The sequence below is a fragment of the Leptosomus discolor genome, chromosome 21 (assembly GCF_034619465.1).
Source record: "Leptosomus discolor isolate bLepDis1 chromosome 21, bLepDis1.hap2, whole genome shotgun sequence".
NCBI lineage: Eukaryota > Metazoa > Chordata > Aves > Leptosomiformes > Leptosomidae > Leptosomus > Leptosomus discolor.
The window spans coordinates 2,109,046-2,125,070 of record NC_141411.1 but is presented as its reverse complement, the minus strand read 5'-3'; the positions used below and the strand labels follow the sequence as shown (position 1 = coordinate 2,125,070).

Sequence of the window (16,025 nt, the reverse complement as noted above, 5' to 3'; positions counted from 1 at the left end):
CGCAGCACAACGCTGTTGCAGAGGGATGTCTGCACACTGCTGCTGTCCGATGAAGAACGTTTCCTTTCTCTATTTGCAAACCCTGGGATAAGTATCCTCCCCAAAAGCATTCCTGCCCACATGTGGAGGTCACAGCTTGTTGAACCAAAGATCATCTTCATCGCCCGTGTATTCACACCTGCAGCGGCAGGAGACGCTGCTCTGTATTGTCTTCCAGGAACGCTCATTTGCGGTGTTCCTCTACAAACGCTTCACCTAATAAAAAGCTGAACATGGGACAACAACTGCTTTCGGTTTTCCCCCTCCTTTTTTCGTCCATCTAGAGTCAGAAGTGCTTTTATTTATTTTGAATACTGCTCTGCTCGGCAACGGGTTTGTTTTTCAAAGGAGATGCGGCCCCGCAGAGGGCTGTTTGGCCGGGGCTGGCGCTCGGCCACTTTTCTTTTTAATTAGCCTTTGTTGGCCTTCAAAGCGCAGCAGCTGCGCAACCGAACCCGCTTTGAACCTTTTCCCCTTTGCCGGAGAGGCGGGCGGCTCCCTGGGGACTCTGCCCAGGAAAGGGCGCAGTCTCCTCAGGCCGAGGCCTCTCCTCACACCCGGTTTCCTCCGGCCGGGGCAAGGCAAGCCCGGCCTCGGCACGGCTGTTGCTGGGAGACACAGCGGCCTCGTCGCCGCCCTGTAACGGGCCGCGCTCGCCGCTGCTCCGCCCTTCCCGAGGGACGGAAAGGCCCCGCCATGGCGGCGGCCGCTGAGGGAAGAGGCGGGCCGCGCAGCGCGCATGCGCCCCAGCCCCGCGCTGCGTCTCCGCTGTCGCCCGAGTGAGGGGCGCGGAGCGGGCGCTGCCGCCGGCGCCGCCGCGGTCATGGGGCCGCCGCGCCGCCCGCCCGCCCGCGGTCCGGGCCTCCTGCTGGCGCTGGCGCTGGTGCTGGTGCTGGCGCTGGCGTGGCTCGGTGGAACACGGGCTCAGGGTGAGGAACGGGCGCTTGCTCTCCCTGGCCAGCCATGGCGGGGGAGTGGCTGGGGGGGGGAGGGTGGCGCGGCGAGCTGAGGGGCTGCGGGGGCACGCTGAGCCCCTGCGGCCTCCCGGCCCGGAGAACAACGGGAGGAGGGAGAGAGCTTGTCCTTCCCGGCCCCGAGGGTGCTGCCGGGCTGAGGGGGTCCTTGCGGGGCCCCTCGGGGAGGGGGAAGGAAATGGCTTTAGGCGGTGGCGGAAACAGCGAGTGTTGCGGGCGGCCTCGGTGGGGTTTGGGGCGAAAAGGTGAGAGAAGGGTTGTGTTGCAAAAATAGGCGTGCTGGCTTTGGTGCTGGTGGGTGCTGGTAGAGACCCAGAGTTCTCGGTTTGAATTTCTTTTGTGGTTTGGTAAGTCTCTGAACAAGACAATAAATAAACGGGAAAGGAGATGAACAGATACGGTGGAAGAGGTGGTGGCCTCGGTCGTGTGTAAGTCGTGCAAAGGCTGGGCGGGTCGGGCGTTTGTGGCAGGGTTGCGAGGTCTTGAGTGAGTTTTTCTGAGTCCTCTGGTGTGGAGGAGTTTTACATCTTCAGCATTTAACCGCATCTCAAAATGTCCTCGGGTCTGTAGGTCTCTGCTGGGTTGTGTGGTGGGTTTTAAACTCCCCTCGATGATCTGCCTGGCCCTTTGTCTTGGGAAGGGAAATGAAGTACGTGAGTGCGGCGGGTTGGTTTGTTTCTCCTGCAGCAAAATAAACGGGCGTTTCATTGCAGATGGGTATACAGTGAATTGAGTCATGTATTTACAAGAACAAGGCAAATGGACAAAAAATAGGAACTGGAAGGAAGCGCATTGTCTGGGTAGAACGCTAAAGAGGAACTTGAGAAAACAAATAAGTAACCTGTCGTAGTGTAGCATTGAAACCTAGCTAAACATACAGGTAGCTCTGGCTGTTGTGAATGTCACCTCTGTGATTTACCGATGAGTCCTTAAATCCTACTGACTTAGCCTGGCTTCTATGCCATTATGCCTCAACTTGTACCTCTTCTTGTTGACAAGATTGCCTATTGCTTTTTCCTTCCTCTTGCTCTGACAGGCACGTGTATGACTCCAGAGAGGCTGCCATATGCAGAGCCCAAGGAGAGTTTTAGCACGATGAAGAGCTTCCCTGTTGGAACCACGGTGTCGTACATCTGCCGGCCAGGGTATGTAGAAATCCCTGGGAAATCATCAAATCGTACATGTGGTGAAGACTTACAGTGGTCACCTTCAGAGCAGTTCTGTACAGGTAATGTGTGCATGAGCTCTTGTGCCTTTTCCGTTTGGTATTTAGCAATTTTAGTTGTTTTTCAAGTGAGAATTAGCATTTGGTAGTATTTTAAACAAAGCTTGAAAAGTGCTGATGACTGAAAGAGCAGTATATGCAGAAGACCTAGTCCTTGTATGTAACTACAAAGTTGTAGATTTTCTTTCCTTTTTTTTTTTTCCCCTCCTCTCTCTAGAGAGAAGATGTAACCAGCCAGGAGAATTAAAACATGGGTTTATTAGTGTGACAGGTCTTACATTTGGTTCAAAAGCTACTTTTTCTTGTGAAGAAGGGTAAGTATTTTGGTGAAGTTAATGAATCTTTTTAGATTTTTTTTCTGTTTAGACTACATTTGAACCAAACCCAAATTTTCTTATGCAGGTTCCATTCCAGTTCTGACTTGAAAAGTTTCCTGAATTCTACCTGGAGCAAATGAAATTACAGCTAAATTTGATTTGATTCCCTGGTTTTACTTGCTGTTTGCATCGAGCAAGGCTTAAGTTGTTGTAGTGAGATTGTGCAGAGCGAAAACTAGGGTGTTACCTCTAATGACTTCTTTTGATGCTCCTGTGGGAGGGGGAATAAATATATTATGTTCATCACCCTTCATTATTATGTTGAATGATGGCCCACCCGTCTGTGTGTGGGAAATTTAAGTCAAAAGCACTAACCTCTTGCAAGGTTTTTTCCTCCTTTTCCTTTTAACAGCTTATTTCTTTAGTATTAGTAACTTTAGGACATTAGTATTATAGAGTACCCGTCTTAAAATGGCAAGATTCCCATCAGTTCCTCTAGTGATGTCTCATTTGCTGTGCTTGTGTTTTTGAAGTTGAGACTGTTAGCAAAATAAAAAAAAAAAGATACTATTCTCATTAGAACAAAAACTTGGTGTGTTGTGTCCCCATAATCACATACCAGAATTATATAAACAAAATTTCTACCTGTTTGTTGGAGAAATTAGAGATTTCTTAAGTTTCATGTCTTTAAAAATTTTTATCTGTCTAGATTCAGATTACGTGGGACTGATGAAATTTTCTGTGTAATTAAGGATGAAGGTGTTGACTGGAATAGAGATCTTCCTTTCTGTGAAAGTAAGTAAATTGCTACTGTCTTCAAGTCTTTACTTAGGAAATACTTTACTAAGTAAATACTGTCTTTATATTCAGATGGTGGTAGTTCATTTAAAAACAGCTGTGCCGTATACTTTCCAGTATAAGAAATGGTGGTAAAATAGGACTGATTTTTATTTTAGTTTTTTTGGAACTACTGGGGATGTGCCTGAGGAATAAGCACTGAAAAATATGAGTTATTGTGGTAATTAGCTCATATCAGTTAAAGTCAACTTCTTGAAATTAAGACTCCCTATAATAAATGACTGTCGGTGACTCCTGGTTATAACTGTAGCTTGTCTTAGAAATAGCTATATGTCAGATTTTAAATTAGATTACTTGAAAATCAAAGCTCGCTATTTCTGAGATGAACAAGGTAACAGCAAAATTCTATTGACTGATTTCTGTGATTTTATTTCTAGTAATTCCTTGTGAGCCACCCCCAAGCATAGCCAACGGGCGCTATACTGAAGCAACCAACTATGTTTATCGAGAGTCCGTAACCTACACGTGTGACGAGGTCCCGAGAGGCGCAGATCCCTTCTCGCTGATTGGCCCAGCTACTATTTTCTGCACGTCTGACGCACACTTAAACGGAGTTTGGAGTGAGCCACCTCCGCAATGTAGAGGTTGTTGGAATTTTTAATATGCTACTTTATATAGCCTCTGTGACTCCAAAACTTCAGTATCTGTCCCTTTTTTTTGGAAGGGGGGGTGTGGGGGGTGTGGATTTCCCTATAGAAAAGAAGAAACAGGTCCTCTGGTACTAGATTTGATACAGTTCCAGCGGGGATCGGATCAACTGCATTATGGATATTGTTTGATTATGACACTAAATATGACGAAAACTTAAGTTAAAGCTTTAAAAATGAATGAGCGTGCTGTTGATAGAAGTGACAAGGACAAAATGAAGGAGCTGGGAGACCATAAAGCCTGGGTAGCTGAAGAAAAATTGTGTAAAAAGCAGGGATGTGGAAGCTAGATTATGAATAGTACAAAGGTAAGGAAGAACTCTTTTTCTAAACACAGCTACTATTCAAGTGCAAGAATAAATGCAAAGCCCAGCAAGCACAAAGTCTTGCTTTGCCGATGTAGGGAGCAGTACCAGATGCTTGCACGTTGTCATTTGAACCCTAACCAATACCACTTTGTTTTCTGAAATTCTGCTGCTGTACAGGAGCGTGTCTTTTGGAAGCGGAATGTGATTATATCAATTATTACACTTTTTTGACTGTGTACAATTGAGACTCAATAGCTTAAAACAAGGATCTTCTGCACCTTCAAGAGAATAACCTTTTTACAAAGCCCCTCCAAAACAGTTCAAGCAATTAGATGAGGAAACTTGCAGGTAGTAAAAGGATGCTGTGTCTGTGGCAAAGATACTGTTAACAAATGTTTCAGAGCTGTTTTTCTTTCACCTATTTCAGTGGTCAAATGTGATAACCCAAAAGTTGAAAATGGAAAAAAAAAATCTGGATTTGGACTTTCCTATGGATATAAGGACTCAGTCGTGTTTGAGTGCAATCCAGGCTATTTCCTGATTGGATCGGAGATGATTACCTGTGAAGGAAACAGCACCTGGTCTCCTCCAAAGCCAGTTTGTGAAAAACGTAAGCCTTTAAATAAAAATCCAACTTTTCTTATATGTTGAGAATGTTGTAAGTCTCTTTTAGCTAAAATTTGAAATGATGACACTAGTTGGAAATTGAAAGTTAAGGAAGCTGACATGGAGCCTCGTCTGTGGGCAACCGTTTTAGGTGCTCGAGTGACTCTTAACTCCAGAGACCTGATGGATGAGAGTGAGTTACAGCCATGCGTACAGCCGTTGTGACGTGGATGTACTGTAATAGCATCATGGTGTTTGTTCTAGTGATTTCGTGTGTAAATGCAGAAAAGATGTGTTTCTCTGATAGAAAGAACTAGGAGTATGCACGATGAGGAAACCTATAGGGTCCTTCTGGAATAATTAAATCATTACATGTCTGTGTTCTCTTACACAGCTCTTCAACTCTTGCTTTCCAGACATCTTGTATGGTGGGTGTGTGGTATGTTGTTAGATTTTGATCAGGCAAATTATTAAGTCAGGACTAACTTGCAGGGCTGGGGACATTGCAGAGGTCTTTCTGTAACCTTTCTCCTCCCTCTTTGTGCTAGAGGGAATTTTGTTGTAGAATACAGTGAGAGAATTTTGTTGTAGAATACAGTGAGAGAATTTATTATATGTGTACTCTTAATAGTGAGTTCCCAAGAACGAGAACCATTTCTGCAAAGAGTGTGTTTGGGTGTTCCATCATGAGTGAGTCTGAGGCACCTGGAAATCTTAGAGCTTACAAAAATAATTAGCCAACAAATACTAATTTCTTAGCTACCACATCGTAAGATCGTATTACCTTAATAAATACCTACAGTGATGTTTCTTTTAAGTCTTCTAAAGGAAACATACTTAAAATGGCAGTAAATTTAAACTACTCAAATCTGCTGATCTATTTTTCTTGTACAAAGGCAACTTATATTTGTGGAGTGAATTAATGAATTATGAAATGTTTAAAGTTTATTATCACTAAGCTTGCTTTTAAGCTCATGTATTAGTTACCGAAATATGTACGTGGTGCCCCAAAGATCACACAGGGAGTAGTGATTCCAGAGGAGTCTGTGTACAAAGGAGAAGAGTCTGTTCAGAGAAAGGGCAGTGGTTACTGTACTTTTCCTGGTGATGCTGAAGAGATGACAGTAACTTGTCAAGGACAGCATATGTGGAGTTCTGTACAAAACTCTGCGTGTGACTAAATGTCGTAATTGATAAAATGAAGGGCAGAGCAACAACTTCCAAATGTCTGACAAAGTAATGTGCAGAGCCTGAAAGCCAGAGGTCTGTCAGCAGGGCGCCAACAGGTTGTGCTGGTAGGGTTGTGTGTGTCACCGGGTGGCGTTTCAGCAACGGAGGAAAGTCGTCGGCAGAGTTGGAGTCCTCGTTCAGCCTCGGTTTTCTTTGTGGGAATTGGTAAAGTTCAGACGCTGGTGTGAAAGATCTGTTCTGGGAGTGTTTTCTGGAGAATCTTCCTTTGACGGCAGGCTTTATTCTTGCCTCGCTTTGCACCACGTGATCGCTGGTGACAGTATGAACAGAGGTTGTTGCTGCTTTGATGCAACTGTTTGTCCTAATGAATCTGTGACGTGTGTTTCTGTTCATGGGTCTGAATTGTGGCCGTCAGCAGAAGTATCTGCAGCCTCTAGGAAGCCTCTGCATGTCAAATGTCTTAAGGATTGATGGAGCTTCTGATATTTACACAAACGTAGTGACTTTTGGATGGCAACTTCTTGAATCTGCTTCATGTACCAGCTCTGTTCTTGGGCTTTATTTCCTTTCCTTTTTTTCCCTCCCCGCTTCCCTTTCCAGGTGAGCCTGAAAGTTCTGGTTTCACTCTAGTCATAAATCATGGTCGAGTAATTGATGGACAAAAGTCTTCATATTCTGTCGGGGATTTTGTTACGATTGAATGTTATGCAGGCTACACGTTACATGGCGAAGCTCGTATTCAGTATGTTGGAGAAAACCGATGGGTTCCTGGAGTGCCAGCTTGCCAGTTAAGTAAGTAGGAACCGCAAGAATTTCCACTAGAATGAAAATACATGTAACAGAAGTTCTTGGGGACACTGTTTCGTATTCGGGAGAAATGATTTATTGCAAAGTTCCTTCTTTATTTTTGACATAAGAAAAATGGGGTTTGGTAAAATCCACTTAAAAATAGGAATATTTTAAGTTAAATAAATGTTGCTGTACCAACTGGCCTGCTGCAAGGATTGTGTTGACAAAGTGCTTGATCTATTTGAAAGAACTCTGAGAATATTTTTATTTGAATAAGAAGCGCACGTGTTCCTTTTGTGATACTGATTCACTCTGTTTTTAGGTGCGTATATTACGGCCATCGTCTGCGGTAAGTATCTTACAAAACCTGAACAAGATGCGATGTGGGTTGGTTTGGGTTTTTTACGCGGAATTGATGTTCTGGTCATCCTGTGGCTGCATAATATGACGTGATTTTGGAGTTTTTTCAAAATGCTTGTCTACTCCTAAAGCTGCATAGTTCAAGAAAAGTTAAGATTACTTAGCAATTAGAGATTAATTTCATGTAAAATGTGTATTTTTTTCATGTGTGTGAGGGGTCAGATTCCAAAGGCAGTATTCCACAATGTTGACACTTTCAAAAACTTCAGAGCTTGGGTTTCTGGAAGTGTGAATAAATAACTGTGCTGGTGAAAAGTGCTTAGTCCATTTTTGTCCTGGCATTTGCTGCCCAGCTTTGTAAGCCTGCCACTTTCTCATGAACTTGTACAATGTTGGGGTGTCGACAAGTCTATTTTAATGTTACTGAGCTGGTGGGGTTTTGCCCCGTCGGTGGTCACTGTTCTTCAGCTGAACTATCTTGAAGAGTCTTGACACGCACATTTGTGAAATAAGCCATGCAAATTTTAAGGGGGTTGGGGGGTGTGTGTGTATAGGGCTGTGGATGACAGCAGTGCTATTCCTGCTAAAGATTTTTGAGGCTTTTTTTGTGAGCTAGGGATGCTCTTTATCACTCTAAGGCGCTTTTTAATTCTTTCTAAAGTGATTGTGGCAGTTGTGGTGTTCCTGGCAGCCTTCTGGGTCTATAAGAAATTCTTTTCACAAAATGGGTGAGTAAGCCTACTTTTTATTATTATTATTATGATTACAAATTGCAACCTGACTGAGCAAAAGCAGTGCTAACGCGTACGTAAGTTTCTCAAGCTTTATCTGCCCTTTCTGTTTCGAATGCTTGATGATTGTGTGAGCTTATCACAGATGGGGAACTAAAGTGCCTAACAATATATTTGACTTTGTTTTGTGTCTGCTATTCAGATAAGCTGCTAATTAACACTTGCACTAATTTCAGGGAAAGAAAACTCCTGTTCTTAAGCTTGTATTTAGTGTAGGTACACTTGCTGAGGAAAGTACTGTTCTCATCTGCTCTAAAACATGCCAGTTTACTTCTTAAAACCAGCGGTAGGGTTGGGTTGTGGGGGCTTGTCTTACTGTATTGCTTGGATATACCCTCTGGCGCCTCTAGGTCTCACAGGCTGTAAGAGCCTGTGGTTTACGGAACTGAAAGCCTTGGAGGTGAACTAAGGAGCTTCCTCTCTTCTACATCAGATGTACCGATGTTAGCGGAGGGTAACTGGAGAACCACTGTTATTTTGTGTTTTGGACCAGAAGCACCTTGAATAAAATGTTATGGGCTTAGTTACAAGGAAAATTTGAATAAGAAAGGGCCTGAACTGGTGCTCCTGTGCTGTTTGAAACAGCAAATAGTCGGCTTTGCCACTAGAATGTTTAATGTGTGGATCCACCCCAGTATTTTCTCCTGCAGCAGCAATGATCAGTGTCCCTATGTTAAAGACTTGCAAAATCAACTGGAAAATATTAGATGCATAATAGTAGTGTTCTGTTTTTCATGAGACGTGTAGGGCCTTTTGAACTTCATCTCCAGAACAACTGATGGCTATGTATGCTTTTTCATGGAGGGGTGACAGGAGATTTAAATGCCTCTTAGTGCATTGCTTCTTGCAGTGATGTCTTATTTTATCTTCTTGAAAAAAGCCTGTTTTGTTGGAGAAATAGTTTGTAACATGCAAAATGCTGGAAATTCGGAGCAAGTTAGGTGGTACACAGAGAATGTTATGCGAAACACGTCGTCAAAACTGACTTGCCTTTTAAACAAAATCTGTTGGGATTGATCTGGGGTATGTGAAGCAAAGGAAGGGATGTTATAAATAAAGCAAACCAGAGGAAATACTCACGTGCTTCATGTTTGTGATGAAGCACACACAGTACTACTCGGGAGAACCCCGAAGCTAGCTTATATCCAGCAAGGGTTTGGCCTTAGTAACTTATACACAGGCAGTACAGGATCGTTACGAGGGCCACCGTGGCCCTGCAAGCAGAGCGGCTGCGTACCGATGTGCTGCCGAGGAATTCAGCACTTGGGAGCAGTTGCTTTTCGTCCATGACGTGGATAATCTGCAGTGTGGATGGTCCAAATCAGAGTACGTGGGAGTTAGTAGTATGAGGGCACCGCTTTCTGCCTTCATCTGTGGAGAGGCTTCCAGGGTGTAGAAAGGAGAAAGGATCTAAAGCAGCGTCATCAAAAATTACAAGAATGTTATATTCCTGAAAATTTTACAACATGAAAAGTCTTAATTGTGCCCAGTGCTTTCCTTAAGCTGCCGCACTGTGAACGTCTGACTGTTAAACCTCTTTCTTGTCTGAAAACCCTGATCTCATCTCCTCTTACTAAGGCCTGGATCTCCCTACTTTGTTTTCTGGGTTCCTGATGTAGCTGAGCCTTCATGAACTGTTGTGCTTCCAGTAACCTCCATACTTGCTGGGCAGTAGTCCTCAAATTACAGCAAAAATCTTTTCTTGCCCTCTCTTTCTTGTGTGTTTAATCTGCCAGTTTTATAGGACATTCAATTAGACCTTTTTCCCCTTCTGCTGTTCAGCTCGTATACAGTTGATGAGAGTTGCAAGGAAACATGTATTTTAAAAACTAATGTACCAGCTGAGATGGAAGAAACTGCACAAATGAATTAATTCAATCTTAAAAAGGTATACGCTTTCCACTTAATTTGGACTTTTTCAATGAAGCTTAAGTGTCTTGTTTTGTTTTGTTATGGTTTACTTAGAATTTCAGGAGAAGTGTGGAGTGTAGCTAGCTACCTCAGTTTCTGTAGGAAAGACTATAATAACTATCCATTCATTTTGGGGAGAATAGGATATATTCCATAAAGGATTATCCTTCAGTGTTGTAAATGATAGCTTCTAGTGATTGTGTATCGTAGTTTTGGATTGTCTTTAAAGAACAAGTAACATCTTTTTCCGTAAGATGGAAACTACACACGTACTCAGAATGCTTGCACCTGTTTCAGTAATGTGAAATGATTCCAGTGGTGTGTTACTTTTGTTAGCTGATAGTGTAATTGCCTATAATTAGAAGACTGTTAGAGCTGGAAACCACCTTTGCTGCATTACGTGGACACTAGAATTTTAAAGGGAATGTGCATCCTTCAGAGAAAACCAGATTACCCGTCTCTCAGAATTACTGATTCATCTGCGTTTTCAGCTTTCTGGGAAAAAAAAAAATAAACGAAGGTTTAAACAAGGTCTTTTTTAAACCTTTTTATAGAAAGGTGATTTCTCTTTCAAATTCAGAGTTCTGTAGCCCTAAAAAGAGTCAAAGTATAGTGGCTTATTTGGAACAGATTTCCTCCCCTATGTTTTAAACTAGTGCTTAGTGCACTGGTCAGATGCATTTGGTGACGCGTAGGGTCAAATCAGCTCTTTGAAAAACCTGACTCTTCAAACCTTGTTACAACAGAGCAGATTTAAGACAGGACAGCTTAGTGTGACTTTCCTTGTCAGTATTTTGTCATTACTACCCTAACAGTTAGTTTGCACTACAAATGCTTTTGTAAACTAGTAACTTCATTTGTGTCACTTTTTTCCATTGCACAAATTCTGAGAAGGTGGTTGAAACATTATGTCTCTAACTTAATGTAAAGGTCACTTCAAATGCAAAGGTCACTTCAAATGCATAGTCTTGATTTTTATTTATACTTTTACGGAACAAGTGACTTGGTTTTGTGTTTTTGATAAGTTTGAGATGGCATATATGAAAATTACGCTTGGAGTTTCTTCCAGAATAATGTGTGGATTAAAGAATATCATCTTTACCTCTGAAGCAAGATGTTTCCAATTGAGATAGGGTTAGTTTTCTGGGTTAGTTTGGCTTATTTTTGGAGAGAGGAAAAAAGGACTCAAGAGATAGGATAGAATAGAGTTCTTACTTCAGATGTTACCTTTTGCACATGACAATAATAAGAGAAATTACTGGTCTGGTATGTGTATGCACTATTAACCCCTGAGTTTTTCTTACGGTATCTAGAACTCCCTAGAGACCTAGAGTAATAGTGCAGACATTTGGTATGGGTTTTTTTCCTGTAAAGCAAAACAGGAGTTACTCAAGAACTTAAACCACATATATATGGATGTAATTATGAATTTTAATCCTCATATGCTTAAGTATTGTAAATTTGCTTTAGACTGCAGAATCAAAATTCTCACAAACTAGTATTCAGCTTCTCGTTATAAAATATGTACTAAACAACATACTGTATTTAAAACTAATTATAAGGGATGCTCGTGATGTAGCCTCCAAATTAGTTAGGAATCCTGTAACTATTCTGTCTTTTTGGTTTTTGATAGTACTCGGGCATGGTCCGTTCATCACTTGAAACGATCCATTTGGATCAAATGCTCTTCTGGTCTGTGGGTCGTTCTTAACAGTCTAGTGGATGAAATGAAGAAAAATCTCCTCAGTCTAGCAGTTGCTTAGTAAGAAGAGGACGAATAATAATTTATTTTCATGACTTTACCTGTTGATTTAATGATAAAATTAAGGATGCGCTTTCAGAATAAATGTAAAAACTATTTAAATGTAAAATCTCTGATTTGACTTGTTTTTTTGTTTGTAGGAAACGTGACAGCGCTCCATGTACTGCCGAATATAAGATCTGTAAAGCATGAATGACCTTTTTGGGGGGTGGGAGGGAATTTGCAGTTGAATATATCCATCAGAAATGGACAATGATTGCACTGGCATTGACTTTCTAAATATATTGTACCACGTCTTATACTACTGATTGACTGTAGTAGGAGATCATTAATAGGGTAAAAAGAATATATCTATCTATCTACTTTTCCTTATGGGCCGCTCATATTGTTTTTTCTGTGTGTGTGTGAAATGGTCTTAAAGACGCGTACGTGTAGCACACGAGAGTGTGTCGGTGGGAGTACTGGATGTATCACTGTCATAGTACCAGATGCTGCTGCCTGCTGCCTTCAGTGCTACCTCTTTTCTTACAGAAGACTGTCCAGTGCTAGTTCTGCTCACTAAAACCTGAATGTGCTTGTCATTCATTTTTGCAGTTGAGGAGGTATAAATCATTATGTTGTCTCTTGTTTTCTGGAATGCTCTATTATTAATTTCCTGAAGAGGCTGGTGCCATTTGAGGCTATGTCTTTTTGAAACTATCACAGTTTAGACCATATATACACTACCTCTTTGTTTGCCAAAGTTGGTTTCTCTGTATCTAATGAATTAAAATGTGCCTTTAAGTCAAGAGTTTGATAGCTTTTCCATTGCCTTTAAGAAGGAAAAAAGCCATATATATTTCTGGCTCTTTGATACAGTCCCAGAAAGACTACAGTGGATTTGCTGGAATGGAAAACTGAAGGTTTCTGTAGCAAAGGTATCCCTTGCCCTTGAGTTCGGTGGCCTTCTGACAGAAGGTACCTAATTAAAGGAACTGCTGGGAAATCAGCGGTAGCTCTCTCCTGTCAGGAGTGCGGTGTAAGTTCCTTAGGATGGTTGATTTTTATTGAGCCTTGATGTCAGTTGCGGAGATAATTTTGTTGCTTTTCAGGATAGAGACAGTGCCGTGTGGAGCTGGCTTCCTTGCTTTTTTTTTTTTACTTGAAATCCTATATTCCATGTACAGCATTTGAAACCTCTGTATAGGGACTATAAATCTAGCTAGCTTCAGCATTGTAGTCCGTACACAGAGATTTGACATGCTAGATTTAGCATCAGATACCTGTTGAGAAACAGAAGCCTTTCCCTGTCAGATTCCCTTCTCTTTTCGTGTTAAGGGGAGACCAAGCCAGCTTAGCTGGGGGAGCGAAGGAGCGGGGGTGCTGGCAGTGGCGGTAGGGTGCTGTCTCTGTAGCTAAGGGCTTGCTTCATGAAGTGTGTTAGTCAAGACTGTGACTCCAAGAGCTCCCCTCACAGCGCTTGCCATGAACTGAGGCTCAGATGTGCATTAGTAGCTGTTACTTTAAATGCATACTTGATACTTCTAATTCCTTATTAAAATCAAAAGCTTAATTAGGACGGGTTTTGGCTTTGTGAGTATCTGAGTTTGCTATCAACATACAGGCAGCTTGTAAGAACCAATTTTCCCAGAAAAAACACAAATTGCCTCACTTCAGAGGGCTGAGGCAGCATTTAAACTGCTCTTGCTTGTCTGTGGTAGATTGGCAGTGCTCTCTGCTGTCGTGAACAGATTGTTTGAATCACATAGAACCATTTAGGTCTTTATAGGGCTTTTTGGGACAATCCCAGCAGTTGTATTGTCAGATATCATAATAGTCTCTGCTTATGAAAAAGGGGGTTTGGCTACACAGAATGCCTTGTGTTCATTGCCTGGCTGATACCTAGTTTGATAATTGTTTGTAAACACTATGATGATGTGCTGGGAATTGAGTGTGGTGGTCACTAGCTAGCTTGACTATGTATGGCATCGTCAATGTTTTAAAATATGCTGAAATGCACTTAATGCTAAAGTGAAATAACTGTAAAAAATGGCCTTATTTTTACACTACTTTTGGATGTAAAGACTAGTGATGACTTGTAATATTACAAATAAAAATGTTAAATTATTTAGCAGTAAGTGTTTGTCTTTCATTCGTCCTGTGGTAAGCAGTTATTTTCCTGTTGTTAAGATGATTTTTCATGTACCAAACTTGCCCTAGATGGTACCTGGAGATTGAGGCTTGCAGTTTGTGCCCAGAATTACTTAATGGTAGTGCAGAGAATTCGTTTTAATTTGCTGAGCAGCCTTTTGGTTTTCTTTTGGAATTGCAGAGAATTTCCCAGAACCTCCAAAACCTTTAAGTGTTCACTCCTGAAAAACTTGGTTAAAAACTTATCATGTGGCTCTTCTGATGTAACACTAAGTCAAGAGCAAAGTGTTCTGGTGCTTTTGTCCAGTGTGTGACAGATGTAATCCTTAGGGAGTATAGCTTGGGTGTTTTCAAGTAACGTGTTAAGTAGAATGTGATTTTATTTTTTTTTTAATTGTATGAGATTCACACTCAAAATGTACGTAATTTTCTTTGCTAAGAAATGTGTGGAGTCAGCTGCGTTACAGAACGAAGCCTTTCAGAGGGTGGAATAGAAAAGTAACTAATATGCCATATTTTTTTAATTTGTGGTTGTGATACTCAAAATCGGTGTGGACTGCAAATGATGACAGTGTGGAGACCACACAGCTTTACAACCTGTGAAGTTTTGGGATTGCAGGGAGCATTGACGGGAAAGGCAACTACTCAGCAGTTTGACTTAGACGCTACAAATGAATTTGTCCTAATTGTCATGAATTCGGCACCATTTTTCTAAAACTGTCCCACGTGAATTACTTCATTTTCGAATCTCGAACTGATAATTAAGAGTCATGAGCACATGAACTTTGTGCTAAGGAAAAGGCTGCATGTAAGAAATGTGCGGTTGCCATCTACTGGTAAAACAAGTGATGTTCTGGCGGTGGGAGTAGCAAAACAGGTACAGCGTTACCTAGTTTCGTGTTCAGTAGGGTGAAGTGTCAGTGGTTGGCAGGCTTCTCGGTGTGACACTGGAAATCCGTGTAAATGCTCGCTTCTGAGCACCGTTCATACGGGGCGGTGAAAATGGAGCTGGGGACTGAAATGAAGAGACTTGGAGCACTTAGATATTGTCCAGCAGGGAAACATGTAATCTGTCTACCTGAGGCAGAGCCCAATACAAAGTAGCACACAATTTTATTGAAAAGGAGAAAAAAAAAAAAAGTGAGTAAATAACAGGTTAAGGCAAACAAATAGCACATGGAATAGAACTGGTCAGAAGGTTAGGTGGCTGTGCGCTCACCCGTGGGCCCTGGCTTGCTGGAGTTGAAGAATCTGAGTTACGTGTTTGAACAGATGCTTCGCTTTCCCTTTAAGCATCCCTCCTAGTTGGACGTGATGCTGAGCTGACTGTCCTCCTTTGTGCAGGAAGTTCGGCCTGTAGGTGTAACTTCAGGTCACGGAACAGGAAAGCATACCGTACGTGTTTGTGAAGCAAGGTCATGCTTTTGGTGGTGTTTGTTTATAAGGACTTTGGGGGGCGGGGGAATGAAGTTTTCCATTACTGTTGCTTTTCCCCCTACATCATAACCGATTTCAAATGGTGCTAGACAAAAACTGAGACTCTGAACACCAAGAGAAATCGGTCAGCCTGTGTAAGAGACATTTTCCTGGCTCAGAGAAGAATCCTCTTGTAGATGACAGCTACGCATTCTTTAAAGACGGCTATTCAGTGGTCTGATCAAATGCTTCATCCACACAGCGATCATCTTTTCTATGTATAATAACATGTTTGACAATAGTGAGGTCAAGCAAAAATAGTTGAGCTTCATTTTAGTGGTTTGGGTGCAAGGGCATGGAAGTCTCCTGAAACTTGACTAGCAGTTACCAGCAATAAACTTAAACAATTCTAGAAAAAGGAGGGGATTCTGTGTGTACTAGTGACATCATCATGATTGCTGAAGGCACTTGTGTGTTTAACTGCCGAGATGAAATTGTTGGAGGGAGTGTCTGTGTTTGCAGAGCAAGTCTCTGGGAGCTATGGGATGATAATTCTATGGCGATAGTCCCCAAGCAAATACGTTTGCTCCAAGTTAGTCAATCAAATGCTAGGGTCCTGGTGACTGGGTAATAAAGGAAACGCACTTTGCCTGTCAAGATGCAAGAAGTGCTACGGTGGTTTTCATGCAACTTTCGGATCA

The 16,025-nt window shown here is 42.0% G+C and overlaps 1 protein-coding gene across 1 annotated transcript; it reads left to right on the top strand.

Moving 5' to 3' along the window:
• Positions 1-778: 778 nt before the first annotated feature.
• Positions 779-11,955, top strand: CD46 (CD46 molecule). Its single transcript, XM_086476553.1, has 13 exons — positions 779-968; positions 2,050-2,241; positions 2,456-2,552; positions 3,265-3,350; positions 3,791-3,997; positions 4,796-4,982; positions 5,573-5,583; positions 5,974-6,147; positions 6,766-6,957; positions 7,277-7,303; positions 7,976-8,042; positions 9,888-9,993; positions 11,919-11,955. The coding sequence occupies exons 1-12, from the start codon at positions 779-781 to the stop codon at positions 9,976-9,978; spliced, it is 1,521 nt and encodes a 506-aa protein (XP_086332679.1). The 3' UTR covers positions 9,979-9,993; positions 11,919-11,955.
• Positions 11,956-16,025: the final 4,070 nt, after the last annotated feature.

Bases quoted from the DNA above. Each gene is read 5' to 3' on its own strand.
- CD46 (XM_086476553.1), top strand. From the start codon at position 779: ATGCGCCCCAGCCCCGCGCTGCGTCTCCGCTGTCGCCCGAGTGAGGGG. The intron at 3,351-3,790 runs GTAAGTAAATTG...TTTTATTTCTAG, and splicing joins AGATCTTCCTTTCTGTGAAA to TAATTCCTTGTGAGCCACCC. The intron at 8,043-9,887 runs GTGAGTAAGCCT...TCTGCTGTTCAG, and splicing joins AAATTCTTTTCACAAAATGG to CTCGTATACAGTTGATGAGA.